General features: G+C 41.4%; 1 protein-coding gene across 1 annotated transcript in view; it reads left to right on the top strand.

Moving 5' to 3' along the window:
- LOC122939077 (XK-related protein 4-like) overlaps nucleotides 1-20,263 on the top strand; it is a 260,217-nt gene that overhangs the window by 182,987 nt on the left and 56,967 nt on the right. The window contains exon 2 of the mRNA XM_044295048.1: nucleotides 4,814-5,013. Within this exon, the coding sequence (XP_044150983.1) occupies nucleotides 4,814-5,013 (200 nt within the window). The remainder of the gene's footprint in view (nucleotides 1-4,813; nucleotides 5,014-20,263) is intronic.

Genomic DNA, 20,263 nt, shown 5'->3' with positions numbered 1-20,263 from the left:
TTTTATATTTTTGTGTGATCTGAGGCTGGGGGCTGCATTATGGTCGGGGGCTGATTATATATGGCTGGGGGTTGAATTATGGCTAGGGGCTGATTATATATGGCTGGGGGCTGATTATATATGGCTGGGGCTGAATTATGGCTGGGGACTGATTTTATTTGGCTGGGGGCTGATTATATATGGCTGGGGGCTGTATTATGGCTGGGCTGAATTATGGCTGGGGGCTGATTATATATGGCTGTGGGCTGCATTATGGCTTGGGGCTGATTACATATGGCTGGGGGCTGATTACATATGGCTGGGGACTGATTACATATGGCTGGGGGCTGATTACATATGGCTGGGCTGATATGAGGCATGGTGGACTGATATGAGGCATAGGGGTCTCATCTGAGGTCTGATTGGGGGTCTTCTTTATATTGGGCTCTGATCTGAGGTCTTATTAACATTGGGGATCTCATCGGGGCTTTGAGCAGAAGTCTGATTAATATTGGGGGTCTGATTGGTGGTCTGATTGGTGGTCTGATTGGTGGTCTGACCTGAGGTGTAATGAAAAATATTTTTTTCTTATTTTCCTCCTCTAAAACCTAGGTGCATCTTATGGGCCGGTGCGTCATATGGCGCGAAAAATATGGTACTTGCTTGCTCCTCCTCCCGACCTTCCCTGCCCTTTGCGTACGCCGCGCGCCGAGACGTCACGAGGAGGCACTGCAACGCTAGGGTGAGCCGAGCCCCAGTCTCCTTCCTGAACTGCAGGTGCCTACTTCCAGCCCTGAGCCCAGCTGCCCAGAGCACTGATCCTGAGCCTGCTGGAGTCTTCAGAACTAAAAGTATTTACAGTAATTCACTGTAAGCTATATTATATATATATTGTTTTATGTGGTTAAGGGTGCTGGGGGGATGGAGAAGTGGGAGGGATATACAGGTGATAAATAGGTCAAGCTAAGGACTTATTTGTGAACCAGTTTTTTATGTTTACATTGTTAAAGTTTACTACTCTATGAGGTGTGTGTATTTTTTGTGTGTGTTGTGGTGGAGGGTGTGATTGCATGCTAGGGTGTGGGAAAGCGGGATCCAGTTGGCCTAAGTAAATTCTTGCCCAGGGTCCAATCAATATTAAAGACGGCCCTGCCTATGATGTCATGACACCGGAATCACTCCTGATTGGCTGGTGGTCTTGCAGACTGGGGCCTGGCTTGGTTGCCTTGGAAACTGGACACCAGTGATTACATCATGACGCTGGATGTCCCAGCATCAATTCTGATTGGTCAGTGCTCCTACACACGGAGGACCAGCAAGGTTTCCCTAGGAACTGGACTCGGCAGCGCTGCATGCTGCGGAGCACGTCCGCGGGAATAGGTAAGAATGTTACAGAAATCTTCTATATAGATCTCAATATAGCACTCAGAATTATGAAGTGAAGAAAATTTGTTAAGATGTGTTGTGCCTGCAGGCTTCTGAGATGTAGACCTCGTGCGTCTCATATTGCATTGCAACTCCAAGGCAGTGGCAGTCAAGTCATCTCAACGTATCTGGACATTAATAGGATGTGATAGAAGTAATAGGAGTACAGTCAGTTAAAGGTGTTTCTGGGATATTACATCAATGTTCAGTTCTTAGGATATCGCATTAATGCATGATGATGGGGGTCCCATCCTTAATCTGGAATTGTTGTCTAGGGTTGTTTTTGTTTTTAAATACTCATGACTGTGAAATATGGTCAGTGGTGTCCATCTATTTCAAACCATCATGTTGTATAACTTCCTTCAACTGTTTATTATTCATGAAAATAATGCAAAATAAAAAGAATAGCTAGAAAAACTAAACCAACAAATGAATAAACACAATACAGATTCTAATGACCTGAATTTGGAAGAACCAAAGATTTGCCTGGATTGATTCAACTGATTTGTCGTTCAGGAGACCTGAAAAACTGGGTGATATGTGCACAGGTAGATAACAATATCACACAGCCCATTATACAGTTTGCATGGAATGTAATTCCTACTGTAATTCTTCATTATATATTACTATTTAATGTAAAAGTCCCCAATTTGCTTTCTTTTGCTTTCTATTTTGTGCAACTTTTTATAAATTACGTGACTTCAGGTTCAACAGAGTGAGTTCTGACAGTAGCCAAGTAAAATGTAACCTTTTGCCAGGCACCTGCTTCAGGGAAGAGCATTTGTTTCATATCTTTAAGTTTCCAACTTTTAGAAATTGTTCTCTTGAAAAATATCAAATGAATATTGAGCCTTTTGTTCCGCATTCCTTTTGTTTCTTGGATATTGCACGTTTGGGATTGGGCTTAGAATGTACGATCTATCAGCAATGTAACATTTTATTATGTCTTGGCAATAATAATTATCTTACTTAACACAAAAGAAAAACAAATGCAATTCAGTTATAGGCTTGTGCTCTCTTAGTCATTCACGGAGGTCAGAAGATGTGCTATTCCTTAGAAACCCAGCTGTAAAGTTTTAAAGTCTGCCAAGTCTTTATCATTGCTCATCGTCAAATGTCCCTCATTCATTTTCCCATTCATTGGTAGCCTTGTTGCAAGATCACAGTTTATGTAATCTAATGAACTTTAGTCAGGGAACCTGTTGTTTCTAACAAATAGGAATTTGAAACCTTTTCAGAGGTGGTTATATGGGTGATACACTTGGTCTCTAATATACTCCTATATGCAGATCTATCCTTTCTTATCTTCCCTCTTATGTTTCCTTTTTTCCTATCCTCTTGGCTTAGGAGGTCACAAAATGTATGATGCAAGACGAGCAGGTATGAAAAAAAAAAATTGTGGACAGCACAGATATTTTTTTGTTCCAAACCTGGTCATCTTTAACCACTCATCTCCTGGTTTTGAACCAAGAGGAAACATTAGGAAGGACCCATGTTGAGGAAAGTCAAGGGTGGACACATCTCTTTCCGTATCTGTGTGGACACATCTGTACTTCGATTGGCAAAAACCATTCAAAGTGGTCCTGGTTAAAGAGAGTTTGATTATGGAAACTGGTGGTATATATTGAACCCAGTTGAAGGGGTTCTTTTATGAAGGCAACCCATTCTTTTGGATCTGTAAGGTTATGTAGGCAAGGGACTCATATGGGACCTTGTTCAATGAGACAGAGTGGAGAGCTTCTCACTAAGCATGTTTCTTGTGGATCTAGTCATTCATAGGAGGTTATTTATGAATGGTCAGCATGTAGGATTACATTTCCACTGCTCGGATGTGGCTGGTTGCAGCTTCCATTGGTGAAAATGGTATCGGCAGGGGTTTATCAATCTGGATCCATGGTGCTCAGTTGAATGTTAAGCTGTCTACAATTTGAAAAATGGTTGTCTTCATGAGATGAGCTATTTAAGAAGAAGAATTTGTAACATAATATTTTCTAGGGACCATATGTGGAGTTACAGGCATAGCCAATGAAATGCACAGTAGGTTGCAGTACGGTTATGACATCACGCTTACTAGAAAAGTAATTTTTATGGAGCAAAAACCTAATGTTTAAAAAATAAGAATGTTCAAAGGAGGAAGCATGTGAACACCAAAGGAAAACCTTCTATGCTTTCGCTAAAAATACTTGATTAGGCCTAATACAAGACCTAGATTTAGTAGGCACAAAATAATGCCGTTTGCTAACGTGCATTGTGCTGTGATCATCAAACGTATTTCAAAACCAGTTGAAAAGCAATTCCAGTCTCGGTTGGAAATGAGCTTGAAGCAGCAGTATATGTGAGATAAGAAATTCGGTGAGACCCACAGGACTGCATCCTCCAGATGTCTGTTTTATATAGAGAATAACCTCACAGAGGAGATTCCAGGCTGCAGCTCCTATAAGGGAGGACATGGCATATGTTTTATCGCTAACCCCAGATATACAGATTATAGCAGCTGTGTCGGGAATTTTCAAAGAGCCAATATCTTTTAACAATGTTTTAGTCTATTTACATAGGAAATAAATGAATACACAGTATATGTGTCAGTGTCTGTTGAGCTAAGGCCTGAAATAGTGCAGTCCATGGTAAAAAGTGATGACACATACGACACCTATTACAACAAGCCCATTATGAATGGATCTTTGATGATTTTGATCAGATTACTGATGAGAGAGGATGAGATCCTTGATGATTTCCACATAGTCCAACTAAATGGTTTATAATAATTTCAAGCAGTAGGATCTTTAAATGGGTTCCCCAGGATTTAACAATTGATGACTTATTCTTACCATAGGTCATCTGTATCAGATTGAAGTATTGAGGCACTCAGGTTCTTTTTGCAATTTAAATTGCAAAAAGAACCTGAGTGCCTCAATACTTCATTCTCATGATAAATGGCTTAATAAGCCCTTGATTGGCACCGGTGACACACTTGAATAGAGTGCGGTTCCTCACTGTATTATAAGATCTGTATCAGATTGTCAGGGGTCCGACACCCTGAATCCACGCCGATCAGCTATTCCCGAGTAGGTTAGGTGCCGGAAATAAGCGTCACAGCTCCAAAAACTGTGTAGTGGACAGAACGGGTTACTGCATTGCTGCTCCTATTGAAGTGAATGGAGGCAGTGCAGTAGTAACCAGGCCTGTCCGCTACACAATTGACACCTCTGTGTAGTTCCAGTGCAGGAGCTACTCCCAAACAGTTGATCTCCGGAATGCGAGGTGTCAGACCCCAGACAATCTGATACTGATGACCTATGGTTGGGGATAAGTCTTCATTTGTTAAATCCTGGAGAACCTCTTAATCCTAAGTGTTCTCAGACTCATTGTTTATGTGTCCCTATAGTTACATACCTTTTCTTCATCTCAGGTATTTCCATACAATATATTTGGGGATTCGCAGCAGACGGAGTGGAGAGAATGACAGGTGGAGATTTTACTGGAAGATGGTGTACGAGTACGCAGATGTGAGTATGTTGCATTTGCTTGCGACATTTCTGGAAAGCGCTCCCCAACTTGTCCTGCAGCTCTGCATTGTCGTGCAGAGTCAAAGCATACAGGCCGTTCAAGGTAAGAAGCATATTTTTTTGGGTGGGGGGGAATATCTGTATACAGAGCTAAATTTTGTAAATTGCCAATTAATGTGACAAGGTAAAGTCAGTATGTGTCAAGAGTGGTTCTATAAAGAGGACTTGAGAGCCAGACACTGCTCTGCTTCGGCTTCGGAGAAGCATCTGCCCGTGCATAAGCTGCTCCAAAGCAGAGCTTGTACCCTTGCTCTGCCAATCAGAGTAGTGGTGCATATATGAAATTGTCAGAGTCAGGCTAAATGTCAGGCCCTGTCAATGATGCCACACGTGGGTGCTTCTTCACCTGCGGGGACAGCCTCTTGCAGGAGAAGAAGTCCAGCTGATGAGACAGATTGAATCGTTAATTCGCTCATCTCTAGTAAGGATCTGAGTGATTTTGACAAAGGCCGAACTGTGATGGATAGACTACCTCATAACTTACCAAAGTCTTGGTACCACAGGACAGGACACCTTGATAGGCCTTGTGGAGTCCATGCCTCAATCGGTCAGACCAGTTAACGTTAGCCTACACAATATTAGACAGGTGATTTTAAAGGAATTATCTCATCTAAGACAATGGGGGCATATTGTTTGGATATGCCCCCATTGTCTTATAGGTGTGGGTTCCAACGCTGGGACCTTATAATGGCCAAAGTGGTGGCTGGAGGACTCCTGTCCGGCCACCACCAAGCGCTCTCCCCAGGGAAGCAAATGGGAGCTCCCCACGCATGACCGGCCACTGCTCCCATTCACTTCTATTGGCCCGACGGAAATAGCTGAGCCAGTGCTTGGCTATTTTTGGTGGCCCCATAGAAATAAATGGAGGGCGGCTGCGCATGCACATAGGAGATAGGTGCAGGTCCCAGGGGTGGAACCCTAGTGATATGCCACTATTGTCTCAGATGAGACAACCCCTTTAATGTTATTACTGATTAGTGTATAAATAAAGCTTAATAATTGGGGGACCTGTTACAGATTTCATTTTGAGGCACAGGATATTCAACACCTCTAGATGGAAAACGGAAGTGATTTCGTGATTGCCATGGGTTATGATTTTTTATAGATTCACACAGGCAACCAAATCCTATGACCTTCAAAACTCAGTAGAGTATTTTGTGTCTTTTAGGGAATAATCAACTTTGTCTTTAGCAACTTATATGGAAGGAAGTAAGAGGCAGGACTATGACGCCTGTGCATCTGAATGCCATTACCCAGTATTCCTGGCTGCGGTATTGTGTTGACAGATTACTTTCAGAGAATAAAATGGATGAGCATTCATTTTCTTCTGTTCAGAATCTAATAAACATGAACAGATTCCAGTTCTCTCCTGCCAAAAGAATATTATCATTGCAAATACTGATCAGCATTTGTTCATTATACATTTCTTAATTGGAGATTCTCAATGAAGACCAACTTGGGAGTTTCATTTTAATCAGAGGGGTTTTGTCAAGGCTCTATTCACTCTCCTATCCACCACTGTCATTTTTCTTGGGGGGGGGATTGCCTTTATCTTTTGCTGAAAATCAACAGAAAGTGTTAAGCGTGTGACTTGCTAGTTTAGCAAACAAAACCGTGGCTCTTTTACAAACATATACAGCCAAGGATGATGTCATCGGTTCTGCCAGCTGGCACTGGTTTACATTATCACCCACATAAATCGTTGTAGCAATATTAAACACAATACAAAGAACGAAAAGTATCCAACGGCATCTTAAAGAAACCTTGACATAAAAACTGAGGACAGCAGAATTTATTGAGAAAATAATTGGCCAATAGATATTTAATAGACAGTTTAAAAAAATGACCGATTCTTGTTTTAATTGCAATTTTTGTTTTAACGTTCCGTGTCACTATACATATATATATATATATTATCTGCAGTTTTCACACTGGCCACTAGGTCTAATAATATCTTGAGACTTCCTGTTGTGTGCAGGTAACTTTTCAGTAGCTATTGCATTATCATAACAGGTAGGATTACAATGACAGATATCGCCTTTGCATAGATAACAAAGGATCCACTATTCACAATAGGTGATGTCACAGCGCATGCCTAGAAAACTCTCCCTTAGAAGTCTTTGACAGGGATGGCCAATATAACAAAATAATAGCAAAGACAGGTGCACTCTGCGGTCTTACTAAACCCTCAAACTGATTTTAAAATTGAGAGATTAGCCAACATGTCCTACTGGGTAGGACATGTCTGAGCCCGGCACCACTCCAAGGTTTCTCAAGTAGCCCGGGACCTAACACTCTCCTACCTGAGCTGTATGGGCAATACCAGGAGCCAGTGGGCAAATTACATGAGCATGAGGCCGACTCCCAGGCTACTTGAGAAACCTTGGGTGGTGCCCGGGCTCAGACATGTCCTACACCTAATCTCTCAATTTTAAAATCAGTTTGAGGGTTTAGTAAGACCGCAGAGTGCACCTGTCTTTGCTATTATATTGTTATATTGATTATCACATCCACATAATTGCTATCTTGTGTAGGATGTCTATTGTGATACATGTGGTTCGTTCCGGTCATCCTCCACCGTATGCATTTTTGCTGGGGATCGTCATTAGCAACGGGCCACAAGTGCAGGATTTGCTCCCCTATATATATGCACGACTGCATGTGGGTTTGAGCACCTCCTGCTAATACCACGCCATTCTTTTCAGTTTGTATGACAGGGATGGCCAACCTGCGGCTCTCCAGCTGCTGCCAAACTACAACTCCCAGCATGCCCAGACTGCCTACAGCTATCAGTCTACAGCAGGGCATAATGGGAATTGTAAATTTAAAACAGCTGGAGGGCCACAGGTTAGAGTATGTCCTATTCTTGTCCATTTTGCAGACAAGAATAGGCATTTCTACAATAGGACCCGTGGAAAGTGCCAAATGCACATGGCAGGTATCCATATTTTGCAGATCCTCGGTTTGCGGACCGCTAAATGGCAATGGCCTTGTGCATGAGCCCTTTGTAAGCAGAACATTGAATGGATCGATCAAGGCCTGCTGATATTCCTATTCATGGACCAGTGCAGCTGCTCAGCTTGTTCAGAAAACATCGGTTGTTGCAGGGAGGCTAAACTGTCCATCAAAGCCTGATTCTTAGTCACACGGAATAACGTGAAGAATTCTTGACAGTTCCCTATACCCCGAGGTGTTACTACAGCTCTGACTGACCACTTTCTGAAGCCGTACCTGCAGGGCACCAACTTGGCCAAATGTGCAGATTGTGTCTTAATTTCTGAGACATTCAGATGTATCCATTACCATAACATAAAAACTGCAGGGTTACAAGATATTGTTTTATGTTCTCCAAATCAGTTTATAAATGTCACCACAGGAAGAGATTGGAAATTCTGAAGGAATTATAATTTGAATAACTAAAAATGAAGAAAATGTACAAAATAATGCACAAACTGCTAACTGAATGTCCCCATCCTGTGTCAATAGAATCAAAGGCTATTTACTAAGGCTACTTTCACACTAGCGTTTTTCTTTTCCAGCACTGAGTTCCATTAAAAGGGCTCTATGCCGGAAAAGAACTGATCAGGCATATCCCCATGCATTCTGAATGGAGAGGAATCCGTTCAGGATGCATCAGAATGTCTTCAGTTCAGTCTTTTTGACTTTTCAGGACGGAGATAATACCGCAGCATGCTACGGTTTTATCTCCGGACCAAAAAAACTGAACACTTGCCTGAATGCATTTTTTTCCATAGGAATGTATTAGTGCCGGATCCGGCATTCAAAATGCCGGAATGCCGAAAAAAGGTGAAAAAAATAAATGCCAAATCCGTTTTGCCATCGGAAAGACGGGACGGCATTTCAGGATCCTGATCAGTCTTACAAATGCCATCAGTTGGCATAAGTTTTGCCGGATCCGGCAGGCAGTTCCGGCGACGGTGCTGCAATTGTGACAGTAGCCTAAAAAATAATGGATATTATGTTTGTATGCTTGATGTTGGGTTACATTATGTATTCTTTAATTTAAAACATTTGAGAAATGTTCTATATACAAGCACTCATTTGGATTATTGGATAGTCACAGAAAACTTTAGGACAAAATCTAAAAATGAAATGCTAACAGCTCTTTTTTTTATAAAAGCATATTTTCCAATAGATTCTCTTGCATCAGTCTTTTGTTTCCAGAATATAGATTTTTTTTCTGGATTAGCAGACTTTCTGGATTATCAAATGTGTAATAGAAAAAAAAATAGTTGAATTTACATTTTAAAAGGCATCTGTCAGATTTGAACCTGGCTGACTTGTTACATGTGGATTTGGCAGCTGAAGACATCTGTGTTGGTCCAATGTTCATATGTGCCCTCATGCGCTGAGAAAAATTGCAAATGAGCCTCTAGGAGCAACGGGGGCGTTGTCGTTACACTTAGAGGCTCAGCTCTCTCTACAACAGCCACGCCCTCTCCACTTCTTTTTGACAGGGCCAGGTAATGATATTTAGTGTGGGGTTCTGTGCCCGTCTGTAGTGGTGGTCTAGCTGTCTCTAGCAATCCCTTACAGACTGAATGAAGCAACAGTCCACATGTTTGAACCGCTGCTCCATTTATACAGGGGCACAGGACAACCATTCTTGTGATAGTTTTCCCTTCTCCTGTAGATACTATTCTGTAGCTACTGTCCTTTGGATAGTGGATACATTTCTATCTTGGCCCAACCCGTTTAAGTATACTAGTCTTAGGTATTTCATATTCTTCGGTATCCCTTCTTTCTCCAGGCCTTTGCATCCTCCAGCGACAGTTCGCTGCCCCTTACATATGCCTTTCCCCTAACCAAGAAGGTGGGCCACATCGCTACTGTATGTTCAGAACATATGAACAGGGGCTGTCTAAAAGAAAGAGCCTCTTTAAAGTCCTTATTTTAATGATGTAGCCAGTCATCTATTTTACAGCAGCTGTCAGTGATGTAACTAGAAATGACCAGGCCCCACCACAAATTTTTGAAAGGGCCCTCCTTCCCCACTTCTGTGACCAGTCAAGATCGCTCTCTAAGGCCAGGCCTGGCAGCCACCTCGTCTGTTTCCTACTAGTGTTGATCGAGCACCAAAGTGCTTGGGTGCTCAAGTAGAACACTTTGCAATGCTCGGGTGCTTTACAGAGCACAATGGAAGTCAATTGGAGAAACCGAGCATTAAACCAGGCACCCCCTGTTCTGAAGAGGGGAAGGTGCCGGGTCCCACTGAGGTATATGCAGAAGATCGCTGTACAGTGAGGGAATCCCCCAGTGTGAGTCCGTGGCTTCTTAGGAGTCCCTGCTCTGACTCCATATATTGCTATGTCCATATATGGAGTCAGTGCTTGGGGACACCCGGTGTATTTAAATCTAATTTAGCCTCTATTTCTAAGAAGTTTCTGCCGGGATTTGAACTCACAACCTTCTACATTAGAGGCAAGGACTTTAACTACTCGGCTATAAAGCTGAATGGTAAACTATGTCAGAAAAACCTCATAATAGTTTGTCATGTAGTAAGTATTCCTATACAGCCCCTGGCAGCCATCATATATGCGGTAACCACTGATAATCAGCAGCTCTCCAACCTCTTTCAGACAAGTGTATCCAGTTTGTAAAACATGCTCCATGTAGAAGAGTGATTTCTCGTTATGGACACTGCTCGTTTCACAGGAACTCAAGGCATTATAATGATTTATATTGCTGTGTGTCTCTGCATGACCTTTCTTCTACCGAATTATACTGACATAAACATAAAGCCGTCAGTATAATTCAGTATAAGCAAGGTCAGACAGAGACACTCAGCATTATAAATCATGATAAGGCCTTATGCACACGACCATGTCCGTTTTGCGGTCTGCACATTGCGGATCCACAAAATACGGATTCGGTCTGTGTGGCCTCAGCATGTTTCTTTGCAGACCCATTGACTTCAATAGGTCTCTAGTTTGCATTTTGCAGACATAATTCTATCTTTTTGCGGAACGGAAATAAGGGTGTGGAAAGCACACAGATGATCCGTGGACTTTCAGCATCCTTATGTCTGTTCCACAAAAAGATAGAACATGTCCTATACTTGGCTGCAAAATGCGGACCACGGACCCATTGAAGTTATGGGGTCTGCAGAAAATGAGGATGCAACACAGACAGTATTCGTACTTTGTGGATCCGCAAAATACATACCGTCATGTGCATGAGACCTACAGTAATGCCTTGCGGTGTGAAAGGAGCAGTGTCCATAACGGGAAATCATGCTCCCACATGGAGTGTATTTCTCGCACTGGATACGCTCATCTGAAAGAGGCCTATGAGGTCCATATGCACTAATATAAAAAAGTTTTTTTTACCAGCATCCACTTTAAGGTCTTCTCCAAAATGTCCTTCTAGCGTTTGTATTGTTAAAAAGCCTTATTATTTCCTCAAAGGTCTACATACAATAGAAAGCAGGAGTATAATATCCCTCAATTACAGCAACTCATATTTGAAAGAGACTAGATACATCATACTATATTATACTGATTATACTACTTCTCTTATAAACTTTTACATTCTTATCTATCATTACATTTATTTATTCTTATAAATGTAAATGATCAAAATATGAACTTTTTACTATATGTGCTGTTATAATAAGACCTAAACCATCAAAGTAATTTACTTCGGTGTTGAATTAGAATACGTTGTCTCTGGTTGAAACTTTCTGTTAGTTGAATGGGAAGAAATAAGTTAACATGACATTTTGAAACAGAATTTTTACTGTCCCATAAAATAGAGTAAGTAGTTTGAAAAAGAAGAGAAAAGGGAATGATGAAGTTATTGATAAGACATTTTGTTTTTCGCTTTTATGGCTTTTCAAGATGATATTACAAAACCCAGCAAGGCATTCGTGACACAGCTAATTGGCTTCTTCTGTAGTCATGATTTAGAGACTTGTTCAGTAGTATTACATCTTCCCTGACATGTCTAGGAAGAAGCTCGGTGCACGGTATTGTGTAATCTGGGTGCTCTCCAGTCTCTATGTTGCCATGGATTCAGTCATTTATGACATCTCCAGAAAAAACCCAATTCAATGTTGCCTCCTTGAGATGGTCCAAAGTTATTTCTGTTTATGTACAGCACTTTATTGTATTCTAATAATTATTCTTGATTTATGATTTTCTAAACACTACGATGGCGCTCCAATTACGTTATACAAATGAAATCATCCCCGGAGCCCCTATAAATAGTGGTTATCACATTACAAAGATCTACGAGGTTCTGAGATGTCATGAAATCATTTGTTACCACAACAGGATAAATAAAAGACCTTCATGATCATAACGGGAGCTGAACAGATCTGTGTCCTGCCCATCTAGTGACCATGTTGGAAAGTGTCATTGTCAAAAAAAATACAAGAAAAAGGGACTGACACGAGAGCTGCTTTCCAAATATGTGTTCCAAGGAAGGGTGTTACATCAAGTGCATTTATTGAATGTGTAAGGACAACTTGTATCTGGAATGGAATTGTCCCTTCCTCAGACTTCACTGTGTATTGACCTGAGGAAGGGACTAGTCCAGTCCCAAAACAAGTTGTCCTTGCGCATACAGTAAATAGACATGATGTGACACTCGTCCTTGGAACACTTACATGGATATCAGCACCCATGTGAGTCCCTTTTTCCAGGTTTTTGTGAAGTATTTTATCCAGATGAGGCTTCTTGTGGAACAACAAGGCAGCAGCTTTTTGTTGGAACGTGTGGCTTATGTCATGTCTTTTTCTTGGTCTTGAATGGAACATCTTACGCTAGATTTCCTATTGTTATTTCTATGGCATATTTGCATTTTATCAACTTCGTCATCATCACTCCTGACATGTCTACTTGTATTCCCCTTGACAATTCTGGAACATCTTTTCTCATCACCGAGTTGTGCCATTCCTCTGGTATCCCTCCTAGAAATGTGTAAATACATTGACAACTGTGTGTTTCCATTTCCTGCGTCAAAGGCATGTGTCCTTACACAGTCTGATACTGCCAGCTCTGACTGGGTAGTGAGAGTGTGCAAGTATACTATCCTGACTGGTATCACCCAGATGTCAATTTATTCATATATTTCTAGGTGTTATAACAAAGGAACTGCATAACACAGAACAACATGTAAGAGAAGATGCTTCAGAATTGTGATTTCACACAAGTGTTTACTAAAACCGGCATCACGAACTGACAGGTCCACTGTAATGTACCAGTTTTAGGGGGACAGGACAAACACAAGTTCAACATAGAGAGGGCTAAAGGTGGCTATACACATTAGTCTGAAGTTGATCAAAATTGACAATTTCAACCAAGACAATCGTTCGTTGGGTGAAATGTAACGATGAACGATCCTTTTAGCTGACTGATGACACACTGTTATCATCTGACAAGTCATCCATGCTTCAAAAATTTTGTTCCATAGTTGGACAAAAGATCTTTAGTTTAAGCCAAGAGTGTTCATAGACGAAAGGTTTCTCTAAAAAAAAATCCCAGAAAATCTTCTCTCCATTGCCCAGTTTCATTGAATGACCATTTTGAACAACTGTAACACTCAAAGTGGACTAAAATATGTATATAAAAACAATCGTTCACCAGAAAATGGTGTCAACCAAGTTTCATCTTTAGCCTAAAAATCAAAACATATAATTTCAACCAAAATAATCATTTGTTGGTTAGAATTTTTACAACAATCTATCGTTTTAGCTGACCGATTATGGAGCATTATCTTTTGTTAAGTTGGCAATGTTTAATATTTACATCCGATGTTCGGACAAAAGATCTTTCGAACAAACAATAGTTTTTTTGAAAGAACGTTCCCAGTAAGATGTTTGGTCCGACGCCTAGTTTCATTGACTGTTCATGGCCAGTTTGAACAACTGTAACTGCTGGACTAAAACGTGCATGGTCATGTCTGTGAAATGAACGTTCACCAGATGATTGTTTGTTTACCTGCTCTTCAACCATCAACCAACTTCCATCTCATGTGTACAGCCACCGTAACAAAGCTCTCTGAAATGTTAAAAGGTGCATAAAAGTGTATATTAGTACAAACTAGAAGGACACAATACATGAACTTGTCTATACAATTATAGTGACAATGGTGACAACAAAAAGTTGTAAAGACGCTTTTCTCATACAAGGGACTCAAAGCAAAGGGACGGTGAAATTGTTTTATTTTTTAATATTCTTCAGCAAGAACAGCAGAGTAGATTGTGTGATTCAGTCTCCTCTTTAATTCATTTAGGATATTCCTGTAGGGATCTGACTGACTTTATTAATCAGCACCTCAGCAGTCTGATATTGACTGACTAGAGTTTAGCATGCAAGAGGAATTTAGAACAATACACTAGGAACATATCTAATTAGCGATATTCTTTCACATTCGTGTACTGAATAGAAGTGGAGCACATAACAGGGAGGCACATGTAATGATAGTTTTAGGGGATCATAAAGATGTGTGTTTTGACAGTGCTTCTGACCCTCGTGGCATTTGCTTGGTTTACTTGACAGTTTGGGTTAAGCCATCTCAAAAGGTTACTGCCCTGACTGTTCAATGATTGTTTGCAGGACTCTGTAAAATAAAAGGCTACAATTATAGCCATGAGTCAAACGTTTAAATACTTTACAGGCATATAAAATCTATAAAATGGGGAAAATCTAAGAACCCATGTCATATCATAACTTTAAAATAGCCAAACGTGGTCTCAGACAGTTGTCCCACAACTAGATGTCATAAGGTAGCCCTGCTTTCCCCACCAGTCTTGAAAGAGTTCTTGTAAACACTAAAAGGGACATTTATCAAAATGTTTTCACCATAATTTGCAACTGTTTCAGCTTTTGCCACTATTCCAATGGAGAGGGAGGGGGCAGAGTTTTTGCAGACCACCAGATTTATTGTAACTTGCACCAGAAACTGGCGCATGCAGAGATGTGACTAATTTATTAAGAGACATCTGAAATGCCTACATGTTTGTATCAAGACTGGCGTATGGAAATGATCAAGTCTTGATAAATGTTGGCTGCTTTTACTTCTCTAGTTCAGCTCTGAAAATTTGGTCATCAAGTTTCTGCTGCTGGGACAGAAAAAAATGACTCTCTGTTAACAGGGTTATTTAAGACCCACCGGGGGTTGGACTGGCCCACCAGAAGATCCTGTGGTCGGCACTGGCTATAGATCCCTACTTTGGAGTCAATCACTTGCCTCTTTGGGTTGTTGTTGAATCATAAATATTCTCAGATTTTATTACTTACATGTTCTACAGTGCAAATAAATATTCTACAGTTCTGGTACATGTGGAAGATGGAATCATATCATCTACATTGTATCACTTTTTTTATTAAATAAAATAATATGCTGAAGCAAATTCTCTTTTCTACTTTACTTTCTCGTTGTACATGATTATGGGCAGCCATGTTGCCTGAGGTCTTTTGTTCGAGTTTTTGATATTGATGGCTTATCCTCAGGATAGATCATCAATATTAGATCCGCGAGGGTCTGGCTCCCGGCACCCCTGCCAATCAGCTGTGACCACCGCGGCCTCTTCCTAGGCCAGTGACATCACAATCATCGGTCACATGACCTAGGCGCAGCTCAGTCCCAGTCAAGTGAATACCAAGCACAGCCACAATCGGTGGACAGCACTGTGCTTGCTAGGCTGCGTAGAGTCCCATTAATATTAAAAGCCCAGAAAACCAGTTAACATCAGTTCAGGGATATTCTTTACAGCAGCCACTTAGATGTATCATTAGGTTTTTGACTTCTCTAGGAGGGTTTTGTGTGCATGTTGTGACCTGTACATTGTGCAGGGGAGGAGGTGAGCTGTGATCATCACGTATTGCTAGTGGTGGATCCTGTTTTGTCTTCTTCAGAGCACCTACTTATTATTATAATCCTGCCTGTGATGATGATGATATGACTGCTGAGTAGTACAGAACAGGCTCAGCGGCCAGTGTGAAAACTGAAATATTTTGGGATTATTATTTAATTCATTTATTTAGTGCCAACATATTCCACAGTGCTGTACAAAGATTGCCATTACTCCCATCAGTCCAAATTAACCTATCAGTATGTTTGCAAAGTGTGGGGGAAATCAGGGTACATGGAGGAAATCACACAAACACAAGGAGAACATACAGATGTTGCCCATGGTCGAGTCAAGCCCACTGTTGCGAAGCAATAGTGCTAACCACTGAGCCATCATGCTGAATTTTTTTCAATGTAGATAATAATGGCATAAAAAATGTGTAAAAAATATATATAAAAGAAATATGTTTAACATGGAGATGGGTTAGGCAGAGTTTATAATACAGGTCATGGAACGTTGTATTATAAACTGTTGCATTTTCAGTATTTCCTTCCGTTTGTAGAGAATAACCCGTCAGACAGTCTAGAGAGTAAATGTATTTATGTCAAATCTCTGGGGTCTCTTCCTAGAAAGACTCTAGTTTACATCAGCAATTCATAATTCAGCTCAATAAACATCAAATGCAGCCACGCTGACTTTCCCTGCCGCCTGCATAGGGGTTGAATGGGATTTTTGGTTCATCAATTTTATTATTATGCACAGTGATTAGCTCACCTCACAAAGCACTGATTATCAGCGTTTTACACCAAAGCAGGTCTTTGATAAAATTATAATGACGAGGAATTAATTGACTGAATTATTTAGTGCAGTGTTGGGGTCACATGGAAAATATCTCCTAATCGGCTGAATTTTATTACAGTGAAATCGACACCTATCGAGCTATTCACGCATTGAAAGGTGGTTGACAAAAGACCTTATCAGCCATTGTAATGCACAGAAATTTGCACCTGTCAACCATTAACACTAAGTAATGCAATACGTACGGCGTGAGCAATTTAATGCCTCACTACAATATGACATCACAATGGCAATCGGACAGGTTGTCATCAGTTCTCCACGCATTGTAACGAAAAAAAAAAAGTACCTGTCCCCTTCATGCCTACTATTAATGGTGATGGTTAAATGTACGAGCAGGTAGGACAGGATGAAGGACAACTTTTTAAATGCAACAGTAATGATTCATGTTCATTTCACATTTGCAAACACAAATTGCCCTAATGGATTAAGTCCTATGAAGCGATGAGTCTCCAAATAGAGAACTATATCACATTATGTCTGGTGTAAAGCGGAGCACTAAATCACCAGCCGCACATGCTGGGGCTAGCAGTACAGGCATGGTTTGCTGGCTCAGCTTTGCATTTATTGAAAGGTTTTACAAAATTCTTAAAGGGGTTGTCTGAGTGTTCGAATGGCATAAAAAAAAAAAAACGTAAGTGACTAATCCCCCGCCGCTCCCGTTCCATTGCTTCCTTGGTCTCCAATGGTCTCTACTTCCTGGTCCCTCTTGACTCACAGGAAATTACCTTAAAGAGTAACAACGCTTTTTTTCAATTTTTGATACGTCATAGGGACATATCAGAAGTGTTGATCTGCGGGGGTCCCAGCTCTGAGACCCCCACCGATCGCTAGAAAGAAGGGGTCAGAAGCGCTCAGCTGAGCGCAGCTTCTCCTCACTGCTGAGTGCGAGACTGTAGACGAATGCAATAGAAAGTCTTTGAGTTTGTCTAGAGTCTTGAGCTCAGCATTGAGGAGAAGCTGCGCTTGGTTGAGCTCTTTTGACCCCTCGTCCTAGCGATCGGTGGGGGTCTCAGAGCTGAGACCCCCACTGATTAACACTTCTGAAATATCCGTATGACATATCAAAAATTTTAAAAAAGTGTAGTTACTCTTTAACCTCTTTAGGACACATGACGTACCGGTACGGCATGTGTATTTCCGATCACAGCTGCCCGGCGGGGCGGTGATCGGAATAAGATATCTGCTCAAATCGTTGAGCAGGCACCTTGGCTAAATGCGCGAGGGGGTCCTGTGACCCCTCGTGTCGGCGATCGCCGCAAACCGCAGGTCAATTCAGACCTGCGGTTTGCTGCTTTTTAAGTGCTGCAGCGGCGGGGGGTGATGCCATCGGCTCCCCATGGGGCTGTAGAGGGGACCCGATGGCATGGAAGGCAGTGCGATGACTTCCTGAGGCATCGCTGCTGCCTTCCTGTGACGTGCCTGTGAGATCCAGACCCCTGGATCTCACAGGCCGGAAGCTAGATGAGTAATACACACAGTATTACTAATACAGCCAATGCATTCCAATAAAGAAGTATTGGCCTGGTCCTTAAAGGGAACCTGTCACCAGTTTTATGGTGTCCTAACTAAGGGCAACATAAATAAGTGACTGATTCTCTTAGCAAAATGCTGGGTCACTTTCTTTAATTGACCCAGTCAATCTGCCAACAACTTGTATTGAAAAGCTCCAGCTCATAATGATGAATCCTGAATATTCATGAGCTCCTGACTCTCCCCACCTACCTGCTGCTGATTGACAGTTTTTTTCCATATGAATCAGCAGCAGGTGGGCAGGGGAGTGGCTATAGCTCTGAATTAAAAAAAACGCTGGATTCACTGACATCACGCTGGACTCAAATCAGCTCATTAGCATGTGTCATGTGGCATCTTTGTGTGTTTATTATGAGGTAAGCATCTGAATACATCTAAGGTACTTTTTAGTAGTTAATAATTGTATACAATTAGTTAGATTATAATCAAATATCCACATGACAGATTCCCTTTAAGGTGAAAATGAGCCCGGTCCCTAAGGGGTTAAAGGGGTTATCCCATCTGGACGTATATAGCATATCCACAGGACCTCTGAAACCAGCTGCTGTCTCAAGAACGCGACCCCACCATTAATGAAGAATCCTCTCAGCTATTTTCAGAAGTCACATAGCAGTGAATGGAGAAAGCAGGGCATGCTTGGCTTGCTCTGGATCCATGTCAGGGCAGATCCCAGAGGTTGGACCTGCACCTATCGGATATTTATGGCATATGCCATAAATGTCCAGATAGGAATAGCCATTTAGAGGGGTTAAGTGATGTAAAAAATGAAAATCAAACAACATATAGTACACACAATACCTTTCTAACAAAGTTAGAACCAGCCCTGTATCTCATATGGACCCAGAGGTCTCCATATTCTCTGCTCCAGTTGCTCTGCTAGATTATCTTCAGCTTGGCATATCAGGGGGCATGTCCTTTCTGCTGTAGCTCTCTCTTTCCCTCTAACTGCCACAGATGTAGAATGTATTTCGTGACACAACCCCTTTAAGCTTGAAATTAAAATTTTCATGCATGGAGAATTCCCAGAAGATATATAATATCATAGACTTCTACTATTGTCTTCTTTGATGTAACAAGTAATCATGGGGCAAAGAGAGGCCTCACTCAGGTATAATCATCCACATCCACAACATTCTAGTTTGGAAGAATATGGCTTTATATCGACTGTTTTGCACAATATAGACCCCATTTGATACTATGTTGGCACACTTTAGTAAGGACACTGTTTGGATCTATATAAGCAAAGTATGTTACCCTAAGTGGACACAATAATGCTCTACGTAGGCATATATGGCAATTTCTGGACACTCTTTAGCTTATACTTCCATGCTAAAACCACGGACCATGCTACACACACATTAACATGAATGGGTTATGTGTGCTGTCCATGGAAAACATGTGCAGCACATGTCCATGAATTACTGACATGTGAGTGAGGCTTAATACTGTTACACACTATAGGAACAAAGAATGAGCAGAGTAATTAATATGCATTTTAAGTGGTGACTTTTAATAAATGCATATTAATTACATATTTGGAGAGCCACTACAAGGAACCGCTCCTTCTCTGACACTCATCACTCACATGGATACTAATTCATTTGAAGCATCCTCTATAGGGAAATTTGTGGCTGGGCAAAACTTCCCTCTGCTGTTTGCCAGGAGCCAGCCCGCTACAAGCAGTTGCTCATCGTTGCTCAGCTTTTTTTGGTCTTGGTGAGACAACCCCTTTAATTTCCAATAAATAGATGCAAAGTGGGAGGCTATGATGAAAGTCAGCAAAATGTCAAAGGCTGGTTTCACACATTGGACTCACCCTGACTCACAGCGTGTGTCAGGGAGAGCACCCTTCCTGAAACCCCAGCACTGAAGGGGTCACATAGCATCATATTGATTTATGATGCTATGTAAACCTTACAGTTCTGAAATGTATTGTATAAGACTGACATAATGCTGTCAGTGTTATCCAATACATTCCAGAACTGTAAGGGTTACATAGCATCATACATTAATATAATGTTATGCGACCCCGTCATTGTTGGGAGGTCAGGGCGGGTGCTGCCGCATACCCATATTGTGAGTCCGG

The sequence above is a fragment of the Bufo gargarizans genome, chromosome 5 (genome assembly GCF_014858855.1).
Source record: "Bufo gargarizans isolate SCDJY-AF-19 chromosome 5, ASM1485885v1, whole genome shotgun sequence".
Taxonomy (NCBI): domain Eukaryota; kingdom Metazoa; phylum Chordata; class Amphibia; order Anura; family Bufonidae; genus Bufo; species Bufo gargarizans.
This window is presented reverse-complemented; position numbering and strand designations above follow the sequence as displayed.